Source organism: Schistocerca nitens, chromosome 2 (genome assembly GCF_023898315.1).
Source record: "Schistocerca nitens isolate TAMUIC-IGC-003100 chromosome 2, iqSchNite1.1, whole genome shotgun sequence".
Taxonomy (NCBI): Eukaryota; Metazoa; Arthropoda; class Insecta; order Orthoptera; family Acrididae; genus Schistocerca; species Schistocerca nitens.
Genome location: NC_064615.1, coordinates 118,599,593 through 118,625,043, shown reverse-complemented (window position 1 = coordinate 118,625,043; position 25,451 = coordinate 118,599,593). Strand labels below are relative to the sequence as shown.

The 25,451-nt window shown below is 39.4% G+C and overlaps 1 protein-coding gene across 4 annotated transcripts in view; it reads right to left on the bottom strand.

Moving 5' to 3' along the window:
- The window catches only part of LOC126235795 (regulator of chromosome condensation), a 136,513-nt gene that overhangs the window by 56,916 nt on the left and 54,146 nt on the right, over positions 1-25,451 (bottom strand). For 3 of the 4 annotated variants that reach the window (XM_049944610.1, XM_049944611.1, XM_049944609.1), the window contains exons 3-4: positions 24,300-24,499; positions 1,796-1,975 (exon numbers count right to left, since the gene is read on the bottom strand). In XM_049944610.1, coding sequence (XP_049800567.1) covers positions 1,796-1,975; positions 24,300-24,499 — 380 coding nt within the window. The remainder of the gene's footprint in view (positions 1-1,795; positions 1,976-24,299; positions 24,500-25,451) is intronic. The other variant, XM_049944612.1, reaches the window with a different exon arrangement.

Genomic DNA, 25,451 nt, shown 5'->3' with positions numbered 1-25,451 from the left:
CCCAGGGTCTAGCTAGTCTGTGCCCTGAATCTGTGGGCTCAGACTTCGCCTCCTTCCAGGCTGCAGATAAAGCTGCTGAAAATTAACTGCTCATTTCATTCACTCCACCACATAAGAAGAGAGATTCAATTCACCTTATATTATCATCAAAATTACAACTCAGTACATGATAAATGAGGGCAGTTACCAACTCTTATACTGCCTCTGTACTATGTACATAAAAGATCTGATATTTAACTTGATAAATAATAATTACAATACGTTTATTATCTTTGACCAGGCGCGGCTCGTGGTTTCTATACTGGAGAAGGCTGCGGTATTTATCGATCGGAGCCAACATAGACCTAGGGTTACGCTACAGATTAGTCTGACATAAACAACTAAGAATTCAGGGGGAGGGGGGTGGGCATATCACTCTCTACCCTTAATTTTACGTACTGTATCTTCTATAATCAGGTATTAAATATCATTAGAAGCTAACTTCGAGTTAAAATCTTTGGTTAGTGTTTCTAAACGTCATCATTACATTTTCTGACACTTTGCAGCAAATCATATGAAAAGACGCGTTTCGTAGAGATCTTTAATGCTATGAATGTTAACTTTGCGGCTGCTTAATATTTTAAGTGTTTTCAGTTCTAAACTTAAGGCGTTTATTGTGGTTTACCTCCAAAGCTCGAAGTTTATGAGTTCGCATGACGATACTGTGATGTTTTGGTGACGTTACAGGTCTTGTGCAAGTAAAACTCACTAAAATCTTGCAAAATTCACTCCGAAAAAGAAACTTGCTAATATCACACGATATCAACAAAAGCAGTCAGCATCAGCAAGCAAGGAAAGTAAAGTAATGGGACAAATTTCGCGCGTTTTGTCCTCTAATCACTTATGAAACTCTCGCTAGATGGTAGTACTGTTAAGTTACTGTAGTCTAGTGCACTCTGGCGGGATATTTGCAAACTTATTCTAAATGTGGATAAAATAGCCAATGGCAGAAACAAAACAACTATGTAAAACATTATCAAAACAATAATACTAAACGTCGATTAATGACGAATCGAAGCGCAGTAGAGGTGTGCAGAGACAGAGATTGGATAGCAAAGTTTCAGCCACTCTACATTCCTTTATTACATAGATAGTGGAACGTGAAAAACATGTGGTGGTTGGTATGACACCCTTAGGCTGCAAGCTCTGAGCCTTCGGGTCGCCCATAAAGAGCAGCACTATGTAGAAGCCACGCCCCCAAACCGCTACTACATGCAGCTTACGGACGTTCCAAGGTGCAGCCTAAACACTACTAACCGTTCGTAAAACATCTATCGATACAAACAGTTCCAAAAACGTTGACCGTCGTTATTTTAATCGGAATGGGAATTATGTGAAATTCGTCCTGATAATTTAAATTATGCAATACGTTCTTGCGTAATTTACTTTAACATACATTTTGAGGCGGCTCCGCCTCAGAGCCTTTAATTACGAGCCGCGCCTGTCTTTGACATTTCATGGTCTTAGATTTCATGGAGCTCTTTCTTATGCACCGCCCACTCTCTTCTCTAACATATTTATTTAAGGACATGATACCTCTCATTCAAGGAGTGGGATGTATGACTACAACACACAATAATGAGCTCTGAGCCTCCTTTTCTGTTGACTCTGAAAACTGTACACTCATATGAAATGAAGGTCAAAAGAAAGATACTACTACAATTTTTCAGGGAGATTTTGTGTTTCAATTATAACATACATGGGATTAAATGGTTTAACCTGAAAGACATTAGTTAAAAATAATCTTTATACATACTCTAAATGATCCCCAGGCAAAAACTTGCCCCTTCTCTGTCAGAGCAGCTGTGTGAGAATCTCCTGCTGTTATCTGAACAACAGTACCGTCAATCTCCACTTTTCCTGGTTCTGTTTCTGAGTTACCATTGCTTGTGTCCCTGCCTAATGCACCTTCATCATTACAACCAAATGTGATAACCTAAAAACAAGAATAAATTAGTTTAATCCACAAAGGGAACCAAAACTAAAAATGACAAAAAATTCACAGGCGTACAGCTAGCTGCTGGTAATCAAAAGACATGACATTTCGGTAACTGATCCTATCACCACTACCTTATGATTGTGAAAGAATCTATTGCTGAAATATTGTTTTTTAGATCAACAATAATCAGCAGTACACACTTGGATTTTCTGTCAGCAACTATAACAAGACAACAATCGCAAAATAAAGTGAAATTTCTTCTGCTTCGTGGATTCTAGGCTGGGAAAAATGAGTGAGTGCAGTAAGTTCTTTCTGGTCCTTACTTTAGACATAACTACTCATCAACACAACATTAGTTGATAATAAGTTAAGTGGAAATAAAGTAATGTTAGGTAATTTGGACTAATATTTGAGCTTTCTGAGAAGTGACTGGGGCTAAAGTATACAGCTGTACCATGACATGGTAATAAAATGAGTAATGTTATTACTAACAGGTCACAAAATTCAAGAGTTCTCAATCTTTAAGCAGGTAAAGATATGCAGATAAAAAACTAAAGACAGATAATACACTTAAAAGAAGAAAATTACTTACAAGGGAAAAGAAAACAAACTCTAGTATTACTACAGCAATGATTACAAGGTAAAGACAGAAATATTAGAAATGGCCTCTTATCGCAGCTTCCTATTACTTCTTCTCAGTTACTTATCCCTCGTCCTGGAAAATAACTCCACAATTTTAAAAGCTTGCACTGATCACTGCACCATTCCCACCCCTCTCTAACAAACCCCCCTCTCCCCTCCGATCAACCATTAAGTGACAAGAGTTGAAACAAACTGAATTACAGAAACTAAAGTAAGATATTAGAGGCCTGGGAACAGGAGAAAATAGAGCAAACACCTTAAATCTCCAGAGCCACTGCACTGAGACAAACAAGAAAGTTGTCCAGAACATAGGTTTTATCATTAATATCGAGACATTTTAAAATGTTTTGGGAAGAGAGGGAGGGGCAGAGGATGGGTGTGGCAGGAGGGGACAGGCAGGGGAGGAGTTAAAGTGGAGGGGATGTTTGTGTGTGTGTGTGTGTGTGTGTGTGTGTGTGTGTGTGTGTGTGTGTGTGTGAGAGAGAGAGAGAGAGAGAGAGAGAGAGAGAGAGAGAGAGAGAGAGAGGGGGGGGGGAGGAAGGAGGGAGGGGTGATAGTGGTCAAGGGATTAAAATGTCAAGCTCCTCTGGAGTAATGAAAAGTGCTAGAAATGTGATAAAATAATGGAAGTAAATATGAGTGGTAAAAGAGAGCCATTGAAGATAATACTGATGACAGAGCAGACGAGGCATCTCCCAGTGCTTATCTTTGGTAAGACAAAAACCACAGTATCAAAACCCCTGCCAACCCAATTAAGGACAACAGGTAAAGAATGTCTTCTACGTAAAGTGTCACTACCTAGTTTTTGAGTGAAGTAATAAATCTCATGCGAAAGTAATATGACATTGTGAGAAAGCCACCACAGAGCACTGCAGTACCAGCCATGAGCTGGTAGCCATCAGTGTGGCTACATGTGGGTCACAATAACAGACATTGGACAGTAAGGTGAGGACAGCTGAGCACAACAGTAAACAGCATCATGCAGCAGTAACCACATAGCAAGGGTCAATGTCGCCACACAGGAAAAGTCTCTTGCTATGGGTAACATGACTAGGTCCGAAATTTTAGTGAAACAAATTAATGCCAGAGACATATAAATAAGTTTGAATTTCCAGCAGGACTTCTCATCACAGAGACCACCACCCCTGCCATAGGGCAGCAAGTCATACCTCGCACAAAACCATCTCCACGTGCCACCACAGTGAAATGTGAGGAGCAAGGGACTGCCATGGCTCCACACCACCGAGGAAAGTAGCGTGCCACTGACAAGGGATATGGCCACTATAGGCAACCGGTCTACCACGGGTCTGTTGTCAACATCACAGGGCACCAGCTCAGCATCCAGGGTGGAAGCTACTGCCCAAACATCAGCATAGGCCAGGGACAACAGAGAGAAGTGCGTGCCTAGCTGAGCCGTGACACATCATGTATTAGACTTAAATAAAGTCGTTCTGTAATGTCAACAGTGCTTCCACTTGGCCCCTTGTTCCAGCAGGACCACATTACTCACTCATAGGATTTTTGTGATGATTAAAGTGAGAAAGCTATATACGTAACAGACATCTGCTGGCCCTTAATAATAAAATTAGGTGAGAGAAATAATCAAGACTGCATGTGAGTGGGGCCATATCACAACCAAACGCCCTGCAGGTCAGCACGTGTTGGGAACCATCCCTTGCACACCTATCCCTGTCCAATCTATTATAGCCAAAGCTTTAAAGAGGGGAACAGCACCCACTATTCAACAGAACCACAGCTCTAAAGCAGAGACGAGGGCATGGCAGAAAAGAGCAAACTGCTTCTAAAAGCAATTAAAACAGAGTAAAAGGAGGATGACAAAGACAGCTGGCAAATGAGGTAGGGTCAGGTGTAGTCCGAACCACCTCAGCCCTCAACCAAAGGTAGTTTATGGATTGCCGATTCCAGTCTAACCATTTGGTTGATTGTAGATTGTCCCTCCTGGAAACCAAAATGACTGGGGAACAAAAGGCACCAAGATTCGAGAGCCCAACACCCTTTCAAGCAGTTTGTAAAGCACATTGGTGTGGATAACCGGGCGGTAGATGTTTCCAGGCAATGATTTTTGCTTGGTTTAAGAATATAGATGATGGTACTGTCTCACTATTGCTAAGAGAAGACCTTTTACAACCAAACACATTTAACACTCTCTGAAGAGGAAGCCTCTGAGTAACATTAAAACGTTGGATCACCCGAGTATGAATCGAATCACTGCATTGGCCACATCGCGTGACAAGGCAAAACCCTCACGCAGTTCCTTGTCACTGAATTGTTAGTTATATAATTCACCTGTGAGGAGAGGAGGTGGGGGGCGGGGGGTTGATAGGTAGATTTCTTCAACTTGTGGATTGTGTGGTCAAAAGCTAGCCATATAAAAAGGGTACACCAACGATGTCAAACAGCAAGAAACGACATCAGTACAAAGCCAACCCTGGGGGAAAGGACATGGGACACTTACTGACCTTAAGTGGCCCACAAGGCCGCCATGTTTGGTCCACATCTGGGAGGAACCAGCATGCACCCCTTCTTACTGCATTTAATTATATAGAGAGCTTTATCTCAAAGTTGCGTAAAAGTAAAAAGGGGGGGGGGGTGGTGGTGTCTGTGAGAGAGGTCACTTAAGATGCTGCAGTACTCTCTGACGATTCTGAATGGCTGTTGTAATGTCTTTGGTCCACCATGGCACCAGCTGGTGGCAAGAAGTTGAGAAGATAGAAGTATAGCAGTTCAAGAGGCACAGGTGACTGCCTCACAGGCCGCTTAGGACCCTGTCAACATTATCTGACAGAGTGGTGAAGACGACAGCAGAGGCAAACAGCTGCCAGCTGGCTACTCGGAAATGCGGAAACTGTTCCATTGGGCAGTGATAAGGAAGACACAGTGTCTTAGAAAGTTGCCACTGTCACAAAGATCTTAACATAGCAACCACTCGAGTGAAGTCATAAGACTGGGGGAAGATATCGCAAGATCAGTACCCATAAAGGTGCCACGGATGAGACTGAAGTGGGTAAGAGTATCGTCACTGAGGAGAGACAGATCAACATCGGAAAGAAGCTTATCAATCAGAAGGCCCCTATCAGACGAAACGATACTTCCCTAGACAGAGTGACGCACACTGAAATCCCCAAGTAGGAGGAAGGGGTTCGAGATTCTTGTCAGGAGCTATCCACTGCAGATGTAGGAAGGGAGGAAGATCAGCAGTCCTGGGACCCACAGTTACTGGTTGGTGTTGAGCCTATGATCTGTGGATTTCTGGGAACAGGGGTTCTGAGGGACCCTTGTCGCTGGCAGAGCCCAAAGAAGGACACTGTTTCTCTGGCTGGTTGAAGGAAATGATTCCCAAAGATGATGCCTCAGGAACAACAGAAGGTGAGGGCAGTGGCAGACTTCGTTTTAAAAAAGTTGAGTATGATGGTGATGCGGTTTCAACTTTTGCAAAACTGTCATCATATTGACTGAACGTGTGCATTCATATTTTTTCCTTGCCTCAGTATGTGACAGGTCTATTTATATTCTTGTATTTCTGGCCAATCCCATGAACAAAGACAGTTGTTTCCCCATTTTTGGGTCCACTGTGCAACAGGATGGGATGAAATGACCACAGCGTTAGCCTAAGTTGCACAAAAAATAACGGTTTTGTTTCTGTAGAAGTATCTCCACCTGTTCTAGTACTCATTATGTATTTAATAAACTGTTTAATTCCGAATCTTCTCACTTGCCCATCTATCCATGGTGTAGCCAGGTTATGGAAAGTAGCTGGATTTTAATTATCTGCACTCAAATATCGGTACCCATCTGTTGAGATTCCTTGATCAGTACAGTAATTGTATTGTTTTAACTTGATACATTTCATGTGCGAAACATCCATCCCCACACCACCTACTTCACTCAATGGTTTTCCCCCTGGGTGCCACCCAACCAAAGGAAAGGTTGTCTGGCACAATGGCCATTGCCGGAAGTCATGCTGCCCGAAGAAGATGGACACCTACTCCTTGGCATTCATGGGAGTTAGCAGCTCAGGCATCAGAAGTGCAATCCCTTTGTTGTCAAGGAGCTGTAACAAAAGGGTATGTAACGAGCCCACCACATTGGCTTGGCTACCATTTTGGCTTTTAACTAAGTGACAAAGTTCAATACATATACAACTGGTAAACAACATGAATTATGGAGTTTAAATTTTTCTCCTGGTACAATGGTATGAAGATTTACAACCCCATACCTCATGGTAGACAAAAATATATAATAATTTGAGCAGGTTTATAAACTGCTGCTCCACAATGTACTGACATGTATTTCATCATTCTTCTGGAAAAATCCTTTTGCCAATTAAAGGGTTAAACACATACATAAGTCTACGCAGTTATTGTGCAAAGATGGTCTTCTACACCATACACTGTAGGCACTATTTAAGACATTATTCCCCAGTCAATCCACACTACAAAAAAAAATTGAAAATGCAGGTCACATCTAAAACAGACCAAAAATTACTGCAACTTAACACATATGTAAAACACACAAAGAAAGATATAAATGAGATAAAGAGAACCCAGAGAAATAGCCAGTTCAACAGCAAAAGCTGCCACTATAAGAAAGAATGTATGAGAAGTAAGGATAGTCAGAGACTGGAGATTGCAACACAAGGAAGGAAGGAAATGCTACAACAGCTTAGGGCGCCATGCTCGCCTCAAAAGGACCATGAACCCCTCGTGGGAGGTTGATACACGATTTGAATGTTTAGCAACTGAACTAAAATATGTTACGGGAAATCTATAAGCAATGCTAGATAATTCTGAGATTTAAGTCAAAAATTCTAAACTCGAGTACATGGTGACAAAAGAATACGGAATGCAAGGTCCAGAAGTGGAATATGAATATCTGGGAACCATATTCACAAAAACAACACTAAGTAAAACAGATATTAAAACCATGTCAGTAATAGGTGTTTCTATGCCCTCAAAAATTTAACTAACTTTTCAGTGTGTCATTAGAGCTCAATTTGAGGTTCCCCAAGACCCTAATATTCCCTCCATTTCCTTAAGGTCATTGAGTTTGTAGTGAAAGGAACTGGGAACTAAAAAATCCTCAGTTTTGAGAGAAAAGTCCTCAGCAAAAACTAATGACTGATTAGACACAGCAAATCCAGGATACTAATGTTTCTCCTAACTGAATTTGTATTGGCAGCAAAATATTGTAGGGTTCTTTGAGAAGAAAATCCTAGAATGAGCTACACTGTGGCTAGTACGAAAAACAAACTATGGCTAAAGAGTGCTATGGGCATGGCACCAGACAGCAGAAGACCCATGACACTAGAAGACATGTACATCTACAGTCCGCAAACCCCCGTGAGGTGTATAGCAGAGGCTACATCCCATTGTACCAGTTATTAGGGTTTCTTCTTGTTCCGTTCACATATGGAGTGTGGGAAGAATGACCGTCTGAATGCCACTGTATGTGTAGTAATTATTCTAAGTTTATCCTCATGATCCCTATGTGAATGACACATAGGGGGTTTTACTATATTGCTAGAGTAATCATTAACAGCCGGTTCTTGAAACTTTGTTACACTTTTTCGGGATAGTTCACGTCTCTCTCTTTAAGAGTCTTCCAGTTCAGTCCTTCAGTATCTCTGTGACACTATCCCATGGACTAAACAAACCTGTGATCCTTTGTGTTGTCCATCTGTACATTTTCAACATCCCTGTTAGTCATATATTGTACGGGTCTCACGCACTTTAGCAACATTCTAAAACTGGTCGTATGAGTGATTTGCAAGCAATATCCTTTGTAGAATGATTGCACTGCCCCCATATTCTACCAATAAACCGATGTCTACCACCTGCTTGACCCACAACTGAACCTATGTGACAATTCCATTTTAAATGCTTACAAAGTGCTACACCCAGGTATTTGTATGCGTTTGCCAATTAAAACAGTGACTCATTGATATTATAGTCATAGGATACTATGTTTTTTCATTTTGTGAAGTGCCCAATTTTACTCTTATGAACATTTAAAGCAAGTTGCCAACCTTTGCGCCACTTTGAAATCTTATCAAGATCTGGCTGAATATTTATGCAGCTTCTTTCAGATAGTACTTGATTTATAATAACTGCATCATCTGAAAAAAAGCCTGATTTCACTATTAATATTGTCTGCAAGATCATTAATATACAATATGAACAGCAAGTGAACCAACCACTTCCCTGGGGCACACAAAGTTACTTCTACATCTGACGATGACTATCCACCCAAGATCACATGCTGTGTTCTCCCTACCAAAAAGTCCTCAATCCCATCATCACAAATTTCATCCTTTTGACAATAAGCGTAGGTGCGGTACTGGGTCAAATGCTTTTCAGAAATCAAGAAATACTGCATCTACCTGATTGCCCTGATCAAAGCTTTCAGTATGTCATGTGACGAAAGTGGGTTTCACATGATCGATTTTTTTCTACATCCCTGCTGGTTGGCATTGAGATGGTCATTCTTTCAAGATACCTTATTATGTTTGAGCTCTGAATATGTTCTAAGATTCTACAAATCTCTGTCAGGGATAGTAGATGGTACTTCTGTGGATCACCTCTGTTACCCTTCTTGTAAGCAGGTGTGACCCATGATTCCTTCCAACTACTGGGCTCAGCTTTTTGGTTGCGGTATCTACAACAGATTATAGTCAACAGAGGGGCTAATTCAGCCACAAAATCAGTATAGAATCTGATAGGGATTCTATCAGGCCCTGGACCTTTGTTCAGTTTAATGATTTCAGCTGTTTCTCTACACCACCGACACTAATACCTATTTCATTCACCTTTTCCATGTGTAACACCATGGCTCTAATGCCCTACTGATTTATTTTGCCTTTGTTTTATTTAATGTTATAACATTGAGTACCTGTAAATGTGTTTGATTGAACAGATAACACAAAATTGTATACTCTTTTCTTTGTCAAACCTTTGATGTCGTGATTTGATTCTATGCAAAGTAGTGTATCTGCAATTTATATTCTTTGTCCCATTTGGAGGGAACAAAACTTACTGTATATAATTGTGAATTTGTGTGAATAATGTTTTTGTAGAAGCATCAATATGTGAAAATGTTCTGTTCTATTTAATGTGTGTGTTTGCTCTTATGTAAACTGCTGACCTTCACTTAGGGCTCTTAGTTATTCTGTATGTAAAAGGTGTAGTGGTTCCCCTCAGGAACGGAACTGTGTAGCGCGCGTAAATTGTGGTTGGCCTAGGTGGGAAAGGTGGAACTGATAGTCAGTCGGGGACGAGCCACGAGTCTGTGCACCGTCACGTAAAAGATGCATATGGTGCTAGTTCTGAGAGAGGCTTTTCCTGCTTCTTTCCAAGGCCTCGGGTGGATGGATAAATAGCTGGAACTATTCTGGAGTTTGTATCTATCATCGCCACCAAGAAATGACAAAGTCCAGCAATTCCACCTATCAACATGCAGTTGCCACCACATTGCGCAATCATTGCAACGTAATACTATAATGATGTACAGTGAAGGATCAGCTTAAGGGATGCGCTAATGTGCTCAAATATAAGGTAATTTATATCTGAATTTATGTACCAACCTTGATTTTTCTCCTCATCATAACACCTCTCAGGTTCCTCTCCGTTTAAGCTAAAGTGATATCCGAGTGTCCTTACTAAAAGAAATTAAAGCCTAGAGTTTTGCTAATTAATGCCTCTTGAACTTAGTAAAAAGAAAGTTACAGTTAATGTGGCAAGAGAGTGAGCTAAAGTAAATGATGTTTGCTGAAAATAATCTTCCTATTAAAACTGCTTATTAAAGTGCTGTTGCCAACTGCAAAATTAAAAGTTCTTAAGGCTGAGACTTCTAAAGTTTTGCTTAGCTAATGATCACCTTAATATCTGTATCAAATTCAAAAAGGTGAGTCAGTTTCTTGCAATTTTGTTAACATTGTGTTTCGATGTAGTGAAAGTGGAAAACTGCATAGTAGGAAATTATATGTTCATAATTACTAAGTGTTTGTCTCTCTTGAATGCATATTAACAGTATAAAGACCACTCAGTTTGTGTAAGCCCTGAAAGTGATAGTGTTTTTCTGTATCTGTTATAATGTTGCAAATAGTTTGTGCTGCTCCAACTGTAAATTTCACTCTTACCCTAAACATATGAGTGTGTCAGAGTTCATTGCACTCGCGTGTCGCCAAGTCTAGGTCGTGTTTGTCCGTTATAGTTACTTATACCTACTTTCATAAACGAGAACGTTAATCTTTCTCTTGCCTAATTAGGCTGGCGACCATTTCCCTTACTCTGTAAACAATATAGCTAGGCAAAATTTTGTTTGTTACTATTCCAACATTTACGTAATTTTGACTTTCATTTCCGATAAGCCACCTCCGTTAGGAACAACACGGTCAACTTAACAAAATTCCTCCCAGAGGGTAACACTACTCTGTTGCTTTATACCATAATCGCTATAACAAAATAATTCTGTTTTACAAACTGCCCCCAGTTTTGAGGTTAAGGTATAGCAGTAGCAGTTAGGAGTGTTATACATGGCTTTTCCGTGACAGGACTATTTGTTCTGTTGGGGCATACTACGTAATAAACCAAACTTGGTACTTCATAGTATAAGCTACGTATACGCTGCTGTAGTGTTATACGTGGCGCCGCGTGACAGGACATTGTTCAATTTGCACCTACAAGCGAAAAAAAAAAAAAAAAAAAAAAAAAATTATAAGTAGTAAGCATTTTACAAACACAAGAGTGAACATAGAACGTCCAGCGGCACAAACCTGTACACTAGTTAACAGAACGGATAGTGAAAGTTCAGCTTAAATTGAAAATTAAAGGTATCAGTACTTAGTAATAGCTAAAATGGACAGGGAACTAGAAATGAATCTAAATACGCGAGAGCAGAATGCAATTGAGAGTAGTTCAGGCAGCACACCAACAGATGGCATTACGCGCGAGTTAAATTACGTACGATACCATGCCGATGTCAATAAACAGATAGAAGCTTTGAATGTTGCGCGTACTAAGCAAGACAATATGGGCGATGTTGTCGAAGACAGTGGCTATGTCAATGAATCGCGGGATATGTTTGAATCACCAAAAACTGAAAGGGAAGGAGAACTCGAACACAAAAATGTAGCAGAACCTAAAAGTGAAAAGAATCCAGATATGATAGAATTGTTAAAAATGTTGTCTGCACAAATTGCAGCACAGGGACAACAAAATGCTGCGCAAAATGACAATATTAATGCACAAATCACAGTACTGGGGCAACAAAATGTAGAACAAAGACAGCTAATTGCAACACAGGGTAGCGATATTAGTAAACAAATGCAAGAGCAAGGCAAAAATCTTAGTAAACAAATTGAAGAAGTTAACTCAAGGGTAGGAACAGTGAGTAATGAAATCAAAAGTATTAAAAGCAAAATTGCTGTCATCAATGGCAATATTGCCAATGTACAAGGGCAAATTGATGACATTAACGAAAGATTTGACTCAGAAGTAATTAAAATTCAAGATCAAATAGAACCCTTAGTCTGTACTAAAGTGGATGAAAAGGTATTCGGTATTAAATCCGAATTACAAACCGAATGTAACGAGGAATTTGCACAGATCAAACAGTCTGTAACAGAAAAAAGTAGGGAACTAACCAAACAGATTGTTAATTGCGAAAAGAAGTGTGACCATAACACTTCACAAATCCAAGGCAAAATGTATGACTTGGAAAGAAAAATACAAACCGGACCTACACATTTTACTGAGAGAATGCCTCTCAGTAAAATATTAGAGGGCGAAGAGAAATTCGACCCTGCAAAGAGGCGTAACGGATGGCACCCCCTAGACTTTATAAAGAATCGCGAAAGAAATTTTCCTGAATATTTGTCCGACCAGGAAAAAATTAATGTCGTAATTAGTGCACTAACAGGAGAAGCAAAAAGATGGGGGTTGAATCTGGATAATAACCAGATGTCTTTTGAGACCTTTAAACAAAAATTTATTGACGAGTACTGGTCAGAACAAAAACAAGACCAGTTGTGGCGTGAATTTCTAATGGCCAGACTGTATGATGTCAGAGCTAGGCAAACCATGAAAGAATTCTGCGAATCATGGTACAGAAAACTGATACATTTGAAGGCTAGAAGGACTGAAGCTGAGATCGTTTGGGTTCTTTGGCAGAAACTGCCTGAGGATTCTAAACGATATGTTGGAAGTACACACAGAAGTTTTTCTGCGTTTTTGGAAAGGGTAGAGGATGAAGATCACTGGCGAAGGAATCGCGAGCCCCGTCCTCATAATAACAACAATCATTCGCGAGAAAGTAATGACCAAGCTGAACGACATGAAAATGATAGGTTTCGTGTAAACACAATTCAGAGAGGTCGCGCGAGAGGTAGAGGAAATTATACTACGCGCGGCAGAGGATACATGCCGCGGAATTTCCAAAATAGAGACGAAATGGAAAACTGAAAACCGCGTGTGTTACGGGCCGGATTCACGCGGAAACCGGTTTTGGGCCCAAAGAAAATATGTCAAATATTAGATTCGAGAAGGAAAGATGTGAACTACGGGGCAGGAAGGTTAAGGGCGCGCCTGTAGCAGACGGGCGCGGAGTGATACATAGTGGCGTTCCCAGTGCGAAGTCACGTGACCGTTCGTGCTCGGGCCAACGGTTGCCGGAGCAGCGTACATTGCACTTGGCAGCAGACACAAATGGCAGACATCAGAACAAGATGGCTGCCGTAGAGAGAAACAGTAGAGGCGGAATTGGACACTTCCGATGGCCAGTTTCAGTAGTAGATGAATGTAGAAATGAAAATAAAGTTAATATGTTATATGATAAAGATAAGTCAGTATCGGAATCGTGCGAAAAGACTTCATTAAAGAATGAAAGGGAGACAGAAAATACGAGCGAAAAGGAGGATATTTGTACTGTTAATGATGTTTATGAGGTAAAAGACGTAGATGTGGGGGAGGTTATGATGAATAAAGAGGAAAGGGAGGTAGAATATGCCATGCAAAGGACGTGTGCACAATTAATAATAGGTAAAAATGATGAGGAGGACGTTAGTAATCATGACATTATAAGCAGTGCAGATGAAATTATTGTTGATGGAAAGGTGCTTAATGATTTTAATGCAGAAGGGTCTGGTAGGGATTTCGCACGATTACCTGAAAATGACAGCATGGAAGAAAATGAATTGAAAGTTATCGAAGTATATGACGATTATACTAAGTATGAAGTTAAGGCTGAAATCATTCAAAGTGATATAACAGAAGTGTCTGACTGTCCAAACGATGTGCACTGTGTAGAAAATGAGTCGAAAAACAAAGTGGCTGAAACATCTAGTGATAATCTGCCTCACTGTTTAAAAGTTACATTCCTGCTCAAATCGGATGACGAAAATGAAATCAGTGATAGCTCAGACGAAGGAGAGACGACAGATTCAGATACAGATTCAGATACAGATGAGTTTTCGGAGGTAGACAAACCTACTTATACCTTTACAGAAAGAGGTTACGAAAAAATTAACGACATCTTTTCGAAACAAAATCCGGAATGTGTAACTGAAACAAAACCGAAAGAGCCGCCGGATGACACTATATTAGGGCAGGCTTTACTTAATGTAATGACAGAAATAGATTTACTGAAACTTAAAGAACCTCCAGATATAAATATAGTGGAACGTGAATTGTTAAAGATCTGCAAAGATGTAGAGGTCCACAAACCCAAAAAGCCACCTGATATACAACTGAAATCAGTAGGTAATATTTCCTGGAAAGACATTATGGTTGAGCAGGATTTGTTATGGGAAGAACAGGAGGAAAAGGAACAGAGAATTATTAAACAAACTATAATACCTGTAAATGTTTGTAACACTGAACTGCAAGTACTTTTAGACACAGGATCCCAAATCAGTGTCATATCCGAATCATTCTTTGATCATATTTATGTAAACCAGGGTTAGTAATAATGTCTGTTAGTGGAGTGAAAATTATAGGAGCTACTGGTAGGTCCAGCAAGCCCATTCAAAAACAAGTATTGATGGACTTTGAAATAGGAAGCCAAAAATTTGAACATGATTTTTTAGTGGTCCCTGAACTAAGTGCTGAAATGATTCTAGGTATTGATTGGCTAGACAAGGAAAAAGTAATCTTAGATTGTGGTAGTGGAACTGTTAAAATTAATAGGAAAACCGAAACAATAGAAATTAAATTTGAAGGTGACAACCAGGTCCAAGCTGTGAATGTAGAACCCATCTTGTTAAAAATAGAATCTGAAAATGATGGTCTATCCCAACTATATGAAATATACCATGTGAGAGGTTTATTGCAGGATGATCAAAAAACTGACAGTTTTAGGGAAATTGTTGATGTTATCCACGAAATATCATGTGAACAGAAAGATGATTTATTTGATATCTCGAATAGTAATAAGAAAGTGTTCTCTGATAAACCAGGTGTTGTAAACAACTTTGAATACCGTATGGATATCCTGGAACATGAACCATTCTTTGTCAGACCATATCCAATACCTATAGCTAAGAAAGAAGCAGTACAAGTTGAAATTGATAAAATGTTGGAATGGGGGGTAATAGAAAGAAGCAATAGTGAATACAATAGTCCACTTATTATAGTCAATAAAAAGGATGGAGGTGTAAGAGTAGTCATTGATGCACGGACATTGAATAAAATTGTCAGGAGAGAAGTAGACAGGCCTGAAAATTTAGATGATTTATTACAAAAGTTCCATAATGTAAAGTATCTAACTAGTTTAGACCTTACTGCTGGATATTGGCAGATCCCATTACACAAAGATTCTAGGAAATATACAGCTTTTTTGTTTGCAGGAAAATGTTACCAATACAAAGTTGTACCATTTGGTTTGAATACTTCTGTTTCTGTTTTCATTAGGGCTTTGGATTCTGTATTAGGAAAAGAACTTTGTGCCAGATTGACTGTATATGTAGATGACCTATTGATTGCTACTGATAACTGGGAGGAGCATTGTGATCTGTTAAACAAAACCCTTATTGCTCTTCAAGCAGGGGGGCATGACTTTAAAGTTAAAAAAGTGTGAATTTGTGAGACAAGAAATTAAGTTTTTAGGGCACATAATAACCACATCTGGGATTGGCAAGGACCCAGAAAAGCTTAATTCTATTGAAAAGTGCCCTCCTCCAAAGAACAGAAAACAGTTGAAAGCGTTTTTAGGTCTTTGTGGATTTTACCGCAAATTTGTGAAGGGGCAAGCTTTTAACAGCCCACATTTGAATAACTTGTTAAAGAAAAATAGTGTATATATTTGGACAACTGAATGTCAGAAAGATTTTGAAAATTTGAAAACTGAGTTAGTAAGGGAAAACATTTTACATCACCCAGTTTTAAGTAAGCCATTCCACATGATTACAGACAGTAGTGCTTATGGTATTGGTGTTGAAATATTCCAGGAAAACACAGAATCTGGGGAAACAGAACATAATACCATTGCTTTTGCTAGTAGGACTTTAACTAAATATGAGAAAAACTATACTACACTCCTGGAAATGGAAAAAAGAACACATTGACACCGGTGTGTCAGACCCACCATACTTGCTCCGGACACTGCGAGAGGGCTGTACAAGCAATGATCACACGCACGGCACAGCGGACACACCAGGAACCGCGGTGTTGGCCGTCGAATGGCGCTAGCTGCGCAGCATTTGTGCACCGCCGCCGTCAGTGTCAGCCAGTTTGCCGTGGCATACGGAGCTCCATCGCAGTCTTTAACACTGGTAGCATGCCGCGACAGCGTGGACGTGAACCGTATGCGCAGTTGACGGACTTTGAGCGAGGGCGTATAGTGGGCATGCGGGAGGCCGGGTGGACGTACCGCCGAATTGCTCAACACGTGGGGCGTGAGGTCTCCACAGTACATCGATGTTGTCGCCAGTGGTCGGCGGAAGGTGCACGTGCCCGTCGACCTGGGACCGGACCGCAGCGACGCACGGATGCACGCCAAGACCGTAGGATCCTACGCAGTGCCGTAGGGGACCGCACCGCCACTTCCCAGCAAATTAGGGACACTGTTGCTCCTGGGGTATCGGCGAGGACCATTCGCAACCGTCTCCATGAAGCTGGGCTACGGTCCCGCACACCGTTAGGCCGTCTTCCGCTCACGCCCCAACATCGTGCAGCCCGCCTCCAGTGGTGTCGCGACAGGCGTGAATGGAGGGACGAATGGAGACGTGTCGTCTTCAGTGATGAGAGTCGCTTCTGCCTTGGTGCCAATGATGGTCGTATGCGTGTTTGGCGCCGTGCAGGTGAGCGCCACAATCAGGACTGCATACGACCGAGGCACACAGGGCCAACACCCGGCATCATGGTGTGGGGAGCGATCTCCTACACTGGCCGTACACCACTGGTGATCGTCGAGGGGACACTGAATAGTGCACGGTACATCCAAACCGTCATCGAACCCATCGTTCTACCATTCCTAGACCGGCAAGGGAACTTGCTGTTCCAACAGGACAATGCACGTCCGCATGTATCCCGTGCCACCCAACGTGCTCTAGAAGGTGTAAGTCAACTACCCTGGCCAGCAAGATCTCCGGATCTGTCCCCCATTGAGCATGTTTGGGACTGGATGAAGCGTCGTCTCACGCGATCTGCACGTCCAGCACGAACGCTGGTCCAACTGAGGCGCCAGGTGGAAATGGCATGGCAAGCCGTTCCACAGGACTACATCCAGCATCTCTACGATCGTCTCCATGGGAGAATAGCAGCCTGCATTGCTGCGAAAGGTGGATATACACTGTACTAGTGCCGACAATGTGCATGCTCTGTTGCCTGTGTCTATGTGCCTGTGGTTCTGTCAGTGTGATCATGTGATGTATCTGACCCCAGGAATGTGTCAATAAAGTTTCCCCTTCCTGGGACAATGAATTCACGGTGTTCTTATTTCAATTTCCAGGAGTGTATTTCAGAGAAAGAGGCCTTGGCAATCATTTGGGGATTAAAGAAATTTAGGATTTATTTATGGGGGCATAAAACCATAATTCATACAGACCACAGGGCGTTAACGTTTTTGAAGGATTGTCGACTGTTTTCTGGCAGGTTGAGTCGATGGGCCCTGTACTTACAACAGTTTGATTATGAGATATTATACATTAAAGGTAGTGACAATTATGTAGCTGATGCTTTATCACGGTTGCCTGAAGGTATGAACAACTTACCAAGGGAATGCAATGAAGATGGCAAATTTCATATAAGATATATTAAGGAGGTTCCAGGTAGGAAAAGAATTGTGCAAATTTGTAAAAGTATGAGGTTCCACCAGAATGAGGATGAAATTTGGAAGTCAGTGAAAATTAATTTTAGTAACCCTAATTTCCCACAAATCAGTAGATTTTACAAGATATTTAATGGAGTTTTGTACAGGAGAAAGAATACCAGCACTGAAGAATGGAAGGTGTGTTGGCCTAGGCAATTTGAGACTGAAGTGATTGATTATTTTCATCTTGCCTTAGGGCATTGTGGTCCCAAGAAGTGTATTGAAAAGTTAACTGATGTGGTTGCGATTAATATAGGTGCTACTAAGAAAATTACTGAGAGAATAAGATCTTGTGATGTATGTCAGAGGGCAAAAGTAACAAATAGAGTAAATCAAGGTTTCATGCAGAATACGGTACCAGAGGACACATTAGAATTACTGTCAGTGGATTTGTATGGTCCTTTACCTAAAACCTCAGGTAATTGGCCTTACATTGTTGTAGTGTTGGAAGTGTTCTCTAAATTTATTAAATTATATCCAATCAGGAAAGCCACTGCTAAAGCAGTCTTTAGCAAGATGACTGAGTATTTTAACACCATTGGTAAACCTAAAGCAGTTTTGTCTGATAATGGACCACAGTTTATCTCAAAAGTCTGGAAGGAAGGCATGAAGCAACATGGTGTTCAAGTTAAATATATTTCAGCTTACCACCCGGCTAGTAACCCTGTCGAAAGATATATGCGTGAATTAGGAAGGTTAGGTAGAACCTACTGTCACCATAACCATAAGGATTGGGGCAGATTTGTAAGTGACTTTGAAAAGACCATGAACACCTTATACCATGAAACCACCGGTTTTACCCCTGAAGAAATTCTGTTGGACCCTAAAAGTAAAAGTATTATTGAAGAGATCTTGCAATTCCCACCTATTGTAGGAATTAATCTGCATGAGAAAAAAGAGTTAGTTAAGAAAAGAATGAAAGAGAAAGCGGCCGCTAGATCCAAAAGGCATGATAATAACCTTAAAACAACTAAATTTAAGCTTGGGGATTATGTCTTAGTGAAGACCCATGAAAAATCAAGTGAAATTAATAATGAAATTTCTAAATTCAAATACATTTACAATGGGCCTTTTGAAGTGCAAGGAACTCCACATGCAAATGCTTATTTTCTCGTGTACCCTAGGTCAAGGAAACCTTTAGGAGTTAGAAATATAGTCGACCTGAAATTATATGTCCACAGAAGCCAATGATGAATGAAATGTAGAACCCTCAGGGGACATGCATTCTTTGCATTGTCAAGTGTCTGACGAGCGCTAGGTACCCGAGTCGTTGCCAGCACTACTTCCATTTCTTTTCGTGCTGCCAACCTTCCTCTTCCTCATTCAGAACTTTTACTATCTTCTTTCCTTCTTCTCTATCAGAGTAAACTGAAAAGTGTGTAAATAATGTAAGATACTGTGTATTGTTTGTGGACAAGTAAATGAATAATTAAATTGGGTACACTAGAAAATGACCAATATGAATGTAAGTATTGTGGATACTGTAAAGGAAAAATGTAATGGGAAAGTAATTGGAAAGAGAAGTACAGATGAGAAAAGGTAAGAATACTAAAAAACAAAGTAAATGAATACTATAATATGGCTAAATGTAAATGTTTTGAAAAATGAAAGGGGCAAATATGGTGTTGAAAAACTGTATGTGTGATTAAAACTGAGGAAATAAACCTGACTAATGTATCTGAAAATAGGTATGAGAGGCATGTGCCTAGTACCACAAAAGGTAGGCAGAAATCACTTAGAGTAGGATGTAAAATTATTGTTCTGAGCTTGACATATCTGATGACCTAAATGTGTAATTAAACTTGATACTGACTTTAAAAGAAATATTACTGAGTAAGAAAATGGGGAGAAAAACTACAAATCTGGGACTCTCAAATAACCCCTGAACATTGTCATTATTCCAATAATGTCATTTAAAATTTTCTTGATTAATGTATATGTTTCCTGATATTGTCATTTGAAAAGAAATGGTTTTATTGCCAGTGTCTAATTACTGTTTCAAAGTTGCAGGTTTTATATTTTGTACCATTAATGCAAATGTTACCAAAGATGTGACGTAATGATGAAAAACACAAAGATGATGACAATAAACTGCTCAAAAGTATGTTGTTGGGCAGCAAAACAAGACAAAACAACAAAAATGCAGTGGTCCTGAAGTTGAGGACTACCCAAGTATGCTCTGTGAGCAATAGCCAAAGGACTTGCCATCGTGGGGGCAAGGAGTTGATAAGTGGTCACGGACTGCCAAACCTAGAGGATGGGGCAGTGAATTAATTGAAAAATGTTTGTTTTAGTGTTCTTAATCTAAATTGTGTTTTTGTGTCTAAATGCTTATAGCTAAAGACTGCCAAACCAATAGTGGGCAGAATGTGTAACATGGACTGCTAGCGCTGAGGCAAGCAGTGAAGTAGGTTAGGTTTTTTGGTCAGTGTGTTATGAACTGACTATTTTTCGGAAGTCAGTGAAAATTTATTATAGAATATATATGGATTCTTATTCAAACGGATGTAGATGTTTTGATGCTAGGGTTTTTGGAATAACTTAAAGTTTTGGACTGTCTGTTTTTAAAATACAGCAGTGATGATTAAAGACAGGTTCTGGATAGGTTAATGTGTTTATGTGCAACAAACATTTTGGACTGCTATTAATGAAGAGCAGCTTTAAAGTTAATTAGTTTGAGAGAACCTTGAAAAGTTGATTTTGTGTTTAAGGAATCAGTTGGAAAAATTTCTCATAGCTGTTTTGTGTAGATATTGGTACATATGTGGATGCAAAATGAATTTTTTTTTTACATTCCATTAATTGCTGAACCTTGTAAAATGTACTATGATCATTAATATGCTTGTGTGTCTGAAAATTTACATTCCTTTAAAAATATTGAAATACAAATTTCTGCTTTGTTGAGTTAAAATGTTCTGCGCTGTTGTTTATGTGTTTATTATTATTAATTTTTTTGTTTGAAGGCCATACCTATTCTACTAATATGAAACTTATTTGGTGTACTGTTTTGTCTTTTATTTGAACTGTGTGTGTATGAAATGAACATGCTTGAAGGTATCCTGTGTATTAATGAAAATTAATTTCCTTAAACCAGTCTGAAAATGAAAATTACTGTAAATGCTTTACTTTGAAAATGTTTTTGGAAGAAGTGTATGAATCTCCTTACTGTATATACTGTATATTTGTAATATGTGTATTTTTTTTTTTGTCCCAACTGAAGTTGGATGGTATAATTTTTTTTTCTGTAGCTAACACCACTTAGGTGTTATAGATGTTTCCTTGAAGTATCCCTTACAGGAAACTTCAACGAAACATGGGGCATGTGTAACACCATGGCTCTAATGCCCTACTGATTTATTTTGCCTTTGTTTTATTTAATGTTATAACATTGAGTACCTGTAAATGTGTTTGATTGAACAGATAACACAAAATTGTATACTCTTTTCTTTGTCAAACCTTTGATGTCGTGATTTGATTCTATGCAAAGTAGTGTATCTGCAATTTATATTCTTTGTCCCATTTGGAGGGAACAAAACTTACCGTATATAATTGTGAATTTGTGTGAATAATGTTTTTGTAGAAGCATCAATATGTGAAAATGTTCTGTTCTATTTAATGTGTTTGTTTGCTCTTATGTAAACTGCTGACCTTCACTTAGGGCTCTTAGTTATTCTGTATGTAAAAGGTGTAGTGGTTCCCCTCGGGAACGGAACTGTGTAGCGCGCGCAAATTGTGGTTGGCCTAGGTGGGAAAGGTGGAACTGATAGTCAGTCGGGGACGAGCCACGAGTCTGTGCACCGTCACGTAAAAGATGCATATGGTGCTAGTTCTGAGAGAGGCTTTTCCTGCTTCTTTCCAAGGCCTCGGGTGGATGGATAAATAGCTGGAACTATTCTGGAGTTTGTATCTATCATCGCCACCAAGAAATGACAAAGTCCAGCAATTCCACCTATCAACATGCAGTTGCCACCACATTGCGCAATCATTGCAACGTAATACTATAATGATGTACAGTGAAGGATCAGCTTAAGGGATGCGCTAATGTGCTCAAATATAAGGTAATTTATATCTGAATTTATGTACCAACCTTGATTTTTCTCCTCATCATAACACCTCTCAGGTTCCTCTCCGTTTAAGCTAAAGTGATATCCGAGTGTCCTTACTAAAAGAAATTAAAGCCTAGAGTTTTGCTAATTAATGCCTCTTGAACTTAGTAAAAAGAAAGTTACAGTTAATGTGGCAAGAGAGTGAGCTAAAGTAAATGATGTTTGCTGAAAATAATCTTCCTATTAAAACTGCTTATTAAAGTGCTGTTGCCAACTGCAAAATTAAAAGTTCTTAAGGCTGAGACTTCTAAAGTTTTGCTTAGCTAATGATCACCTTAATATCTGTATCAAATTCAAAAAGGTGAGTCAGTTTCTTGCAATTTTGTTAACATTGTGTTTCGATGTAGTAAAAGTGGAAAACTGCATAGTAGGAAATTATATGTTCATAATTACTAAGTGTTTGTCTCTCTTGAATGCATATTAACAGTATAAAGACCACTCAGTTTGTGTAAGCCCTGAAAGTGATAGTGTTTTTCTGTATCTGTTATAATGTTGCAAATAGTTTGTGCTGCTCCAACTGTAAATTTCACTCTTACCCTAAACATATGAGTGTGTCAGAGTTCATTGCACTCGCGTGTCGCCAAGTCTAGGTCGTGTTTGTCCGTTATAGTTACTTATACCTACTTTCATAAACGAGAACGTTAATCTTTCTCTTGCCTAATTAGGCTGGCGACCGTTTCCCTTATTCTGTAAACAATATAGCTAGGCAAAATTTTGTTTGTTACTATTCCAACATTTACGTAATTTTGACTTTCATTTCCGATAAGCCACCTCCGTTAGGAACAACACGGTCAACTTAACAAAATTCCTCTCAGAGGGTAACACTACTCTGTTGCTTTATACCATAATCGCTATAACAAAATAATTCTGTTTTACAAACTGCCCCCAGTTTTGAGGTTAAGGTATAGCAGTAGCAGTTAGGAGTGTTATACGTGGCTTTTCCGTGACAGGACTATTTGTTCTGTTGGGGCATACTACGTAATAAACCAAACTTGGTACTTCATAGTATAAGCTACGTATACGCTGCTGTAGTGTTATAAATGTTGCGAGGTTTAAATTGGGGCAGTTCTCTTGGGTTTTCGTTTGCAAAGGTGCATTTGAAAACGGAGTTAAGCATTTCACCTTTTGCTTTGCTACCCTCAATTTCATTTCCAAGGGACGACACTAACTTTGGTACCACTAACAGCCTGTATGTATGAAGCAAATTTCTTTGGGTTTTCTGGAAGATCATCTGACAATATTCTGCTATGGTAGTCACTGAATGCATCATGCATTGCCCTCTTAACAGTCAAATGTGTGTGTTTTATTCCTATTATGCAGTAGTCTATTTCTTTAAAAGTTTCTTTACAGTGACTGTATACCATGGAGGTTCCCTCCCATTATGGACTGTTCTGCTGGGTATGTATCTATCCAGTGCTTCATCAACCATTCTTTTAAACTGAGCCTTAGTTCCTCCACATGCTCCTGCCCAGTGCTGAAAGTTTAATGTTCCTCACTGAGATACGAGGACACTACAGATTTTTTATCTAGTTTACTGAACATATGTATCTTTCTGGTTTTTTAGTTGTCCTTTGTACTTTAGTAATCATTGTTGCCACAACCGTGTTATGGTCACTGACACCAGTTTCGATGTGGACATCCTCAAAGAGGTTAGGTCTATTTGATGCCATTAGATCCAATATATTTCCATCCTGAGTGGGGTTTTAAATATTTGTTCTAGATAGTTTTCAGAGAAGACATTTAGTAAAGGTTCACAAACTATCTTATTGTGCCCACCACTAACAAAACTTAATTTTCCCAATTAATTGTTGGCTATCCATTGAAAGTCTTAGGAGAAAATGAAAAGACAGAATAAAAGATGTACAGGCATGTCGAGTCTTAGACGTATAGAGGAAGACTGCAGGAATAGACTAGACTAGACTCATGACATAATGTAGTCTCCTGGGCTTGATCACACAGAAGGAAGATTGCTCTTTAGTGACAAAAACTAAGACTACGTCAAGGGTTTGGCATTCACCGCAGGGAAGAAAATCTAAGAGAGTTGACTTATGAAACCACTAACACAAGGAAAGAAAAAATGATTTAATAAAAATGCATTTTTAATATAATAACATGAGTGGCATTATTTGCTGTACTAAAAATAACTGTCTTAATTCACACACTGGTTTCTTCTTATTTTTGTAAAAAACAGTAATCCACATTTGTCAATAAATAAATGGTTATCTTACAGTGCAAGGTCATGTGTGTCTTACCTCTCCAGTCTTCGTGAGACAAACTGTGTGCATACCACCTGCACAAATATCCACTACATTTTCAAGATTTTTTACAATAGCTGGATTAGTTCGTTCAAGGACATCCTCCCCAAGGCCCAGCTGGCCAACATCACCCTGGCCAAATGTGAATACAAGGCCAGTCTCCTTATCATCAAGGGATTCTGGACTTGGAAGGAGTACTGCAACACATGATTTATCTTTTAAGAAAAGTTATTATTTCATTTGTATGAAGATGGACAGTTACATCAGCTCTAATAGTTAGGTTTCAAATTAGGACTGTCTACTAAATTGGGTCACTGTATATGTCCCATATAGCATGTAGCTTTCATAATTGAATGTCATTACAAAATCTTATAATTCTATATAACAGATGTATTTAAAAATAAATTAATCCATGTCAATGTTAAATATATAAATTGCCACAAATATTACTATAAATTTCTATTTAACACTGTTTGGCTCTGAGCACTATGGGACTTAACATCGAAGGTCATCAGTCATTTAATACTGTTTAACTAGCTTATTTTCTGCCCAGTCTTTAAACAAAGTTGTTACATATCTGTGCAAATTAATTTATTTTTTTACCATCAAGTATAAACATTAACTACCTAAGACACTAACCATCAATCTGCAAAACACTTGGGTTGAAGAAAGTCATTGTAGTAGGATACTGTACAAATCTGAAATTAATTCTCAATTCAAACTTTTTTTTATGTGCAGAAGTTATTGGTGTGCTGTGTTATTTGGGAAGTGATTTGGCATTCAAAGAATTGCCTAAAATTACTGCACATAAACAGTAACATATTATGATTACATTCTTTCAAACAAAAAATAAAGACTCTGAATTCCTGGAGGAGGCAGAGATGACAGGATAGTGGATTCTTTCCAGGAGGAACAGGAGGAGCAGCACTATGCAGCCATAATCTCCTTGATAGTGGAGAGTTTATTAGAGAATGCAGCAATGGCCCACTAGATGTTACATGTGCGAATGAGTAGAGGTTGTATCTACACCCACAAATCTGTGCCTGGGACAGTCAAAGTGAATGTTGGGTGAGTAATGGCTTCTCTACTCAAATGACTGCTCAGTTCATTCTCTGGAATACCCACATAACTTGTGACACAGACAAAGGC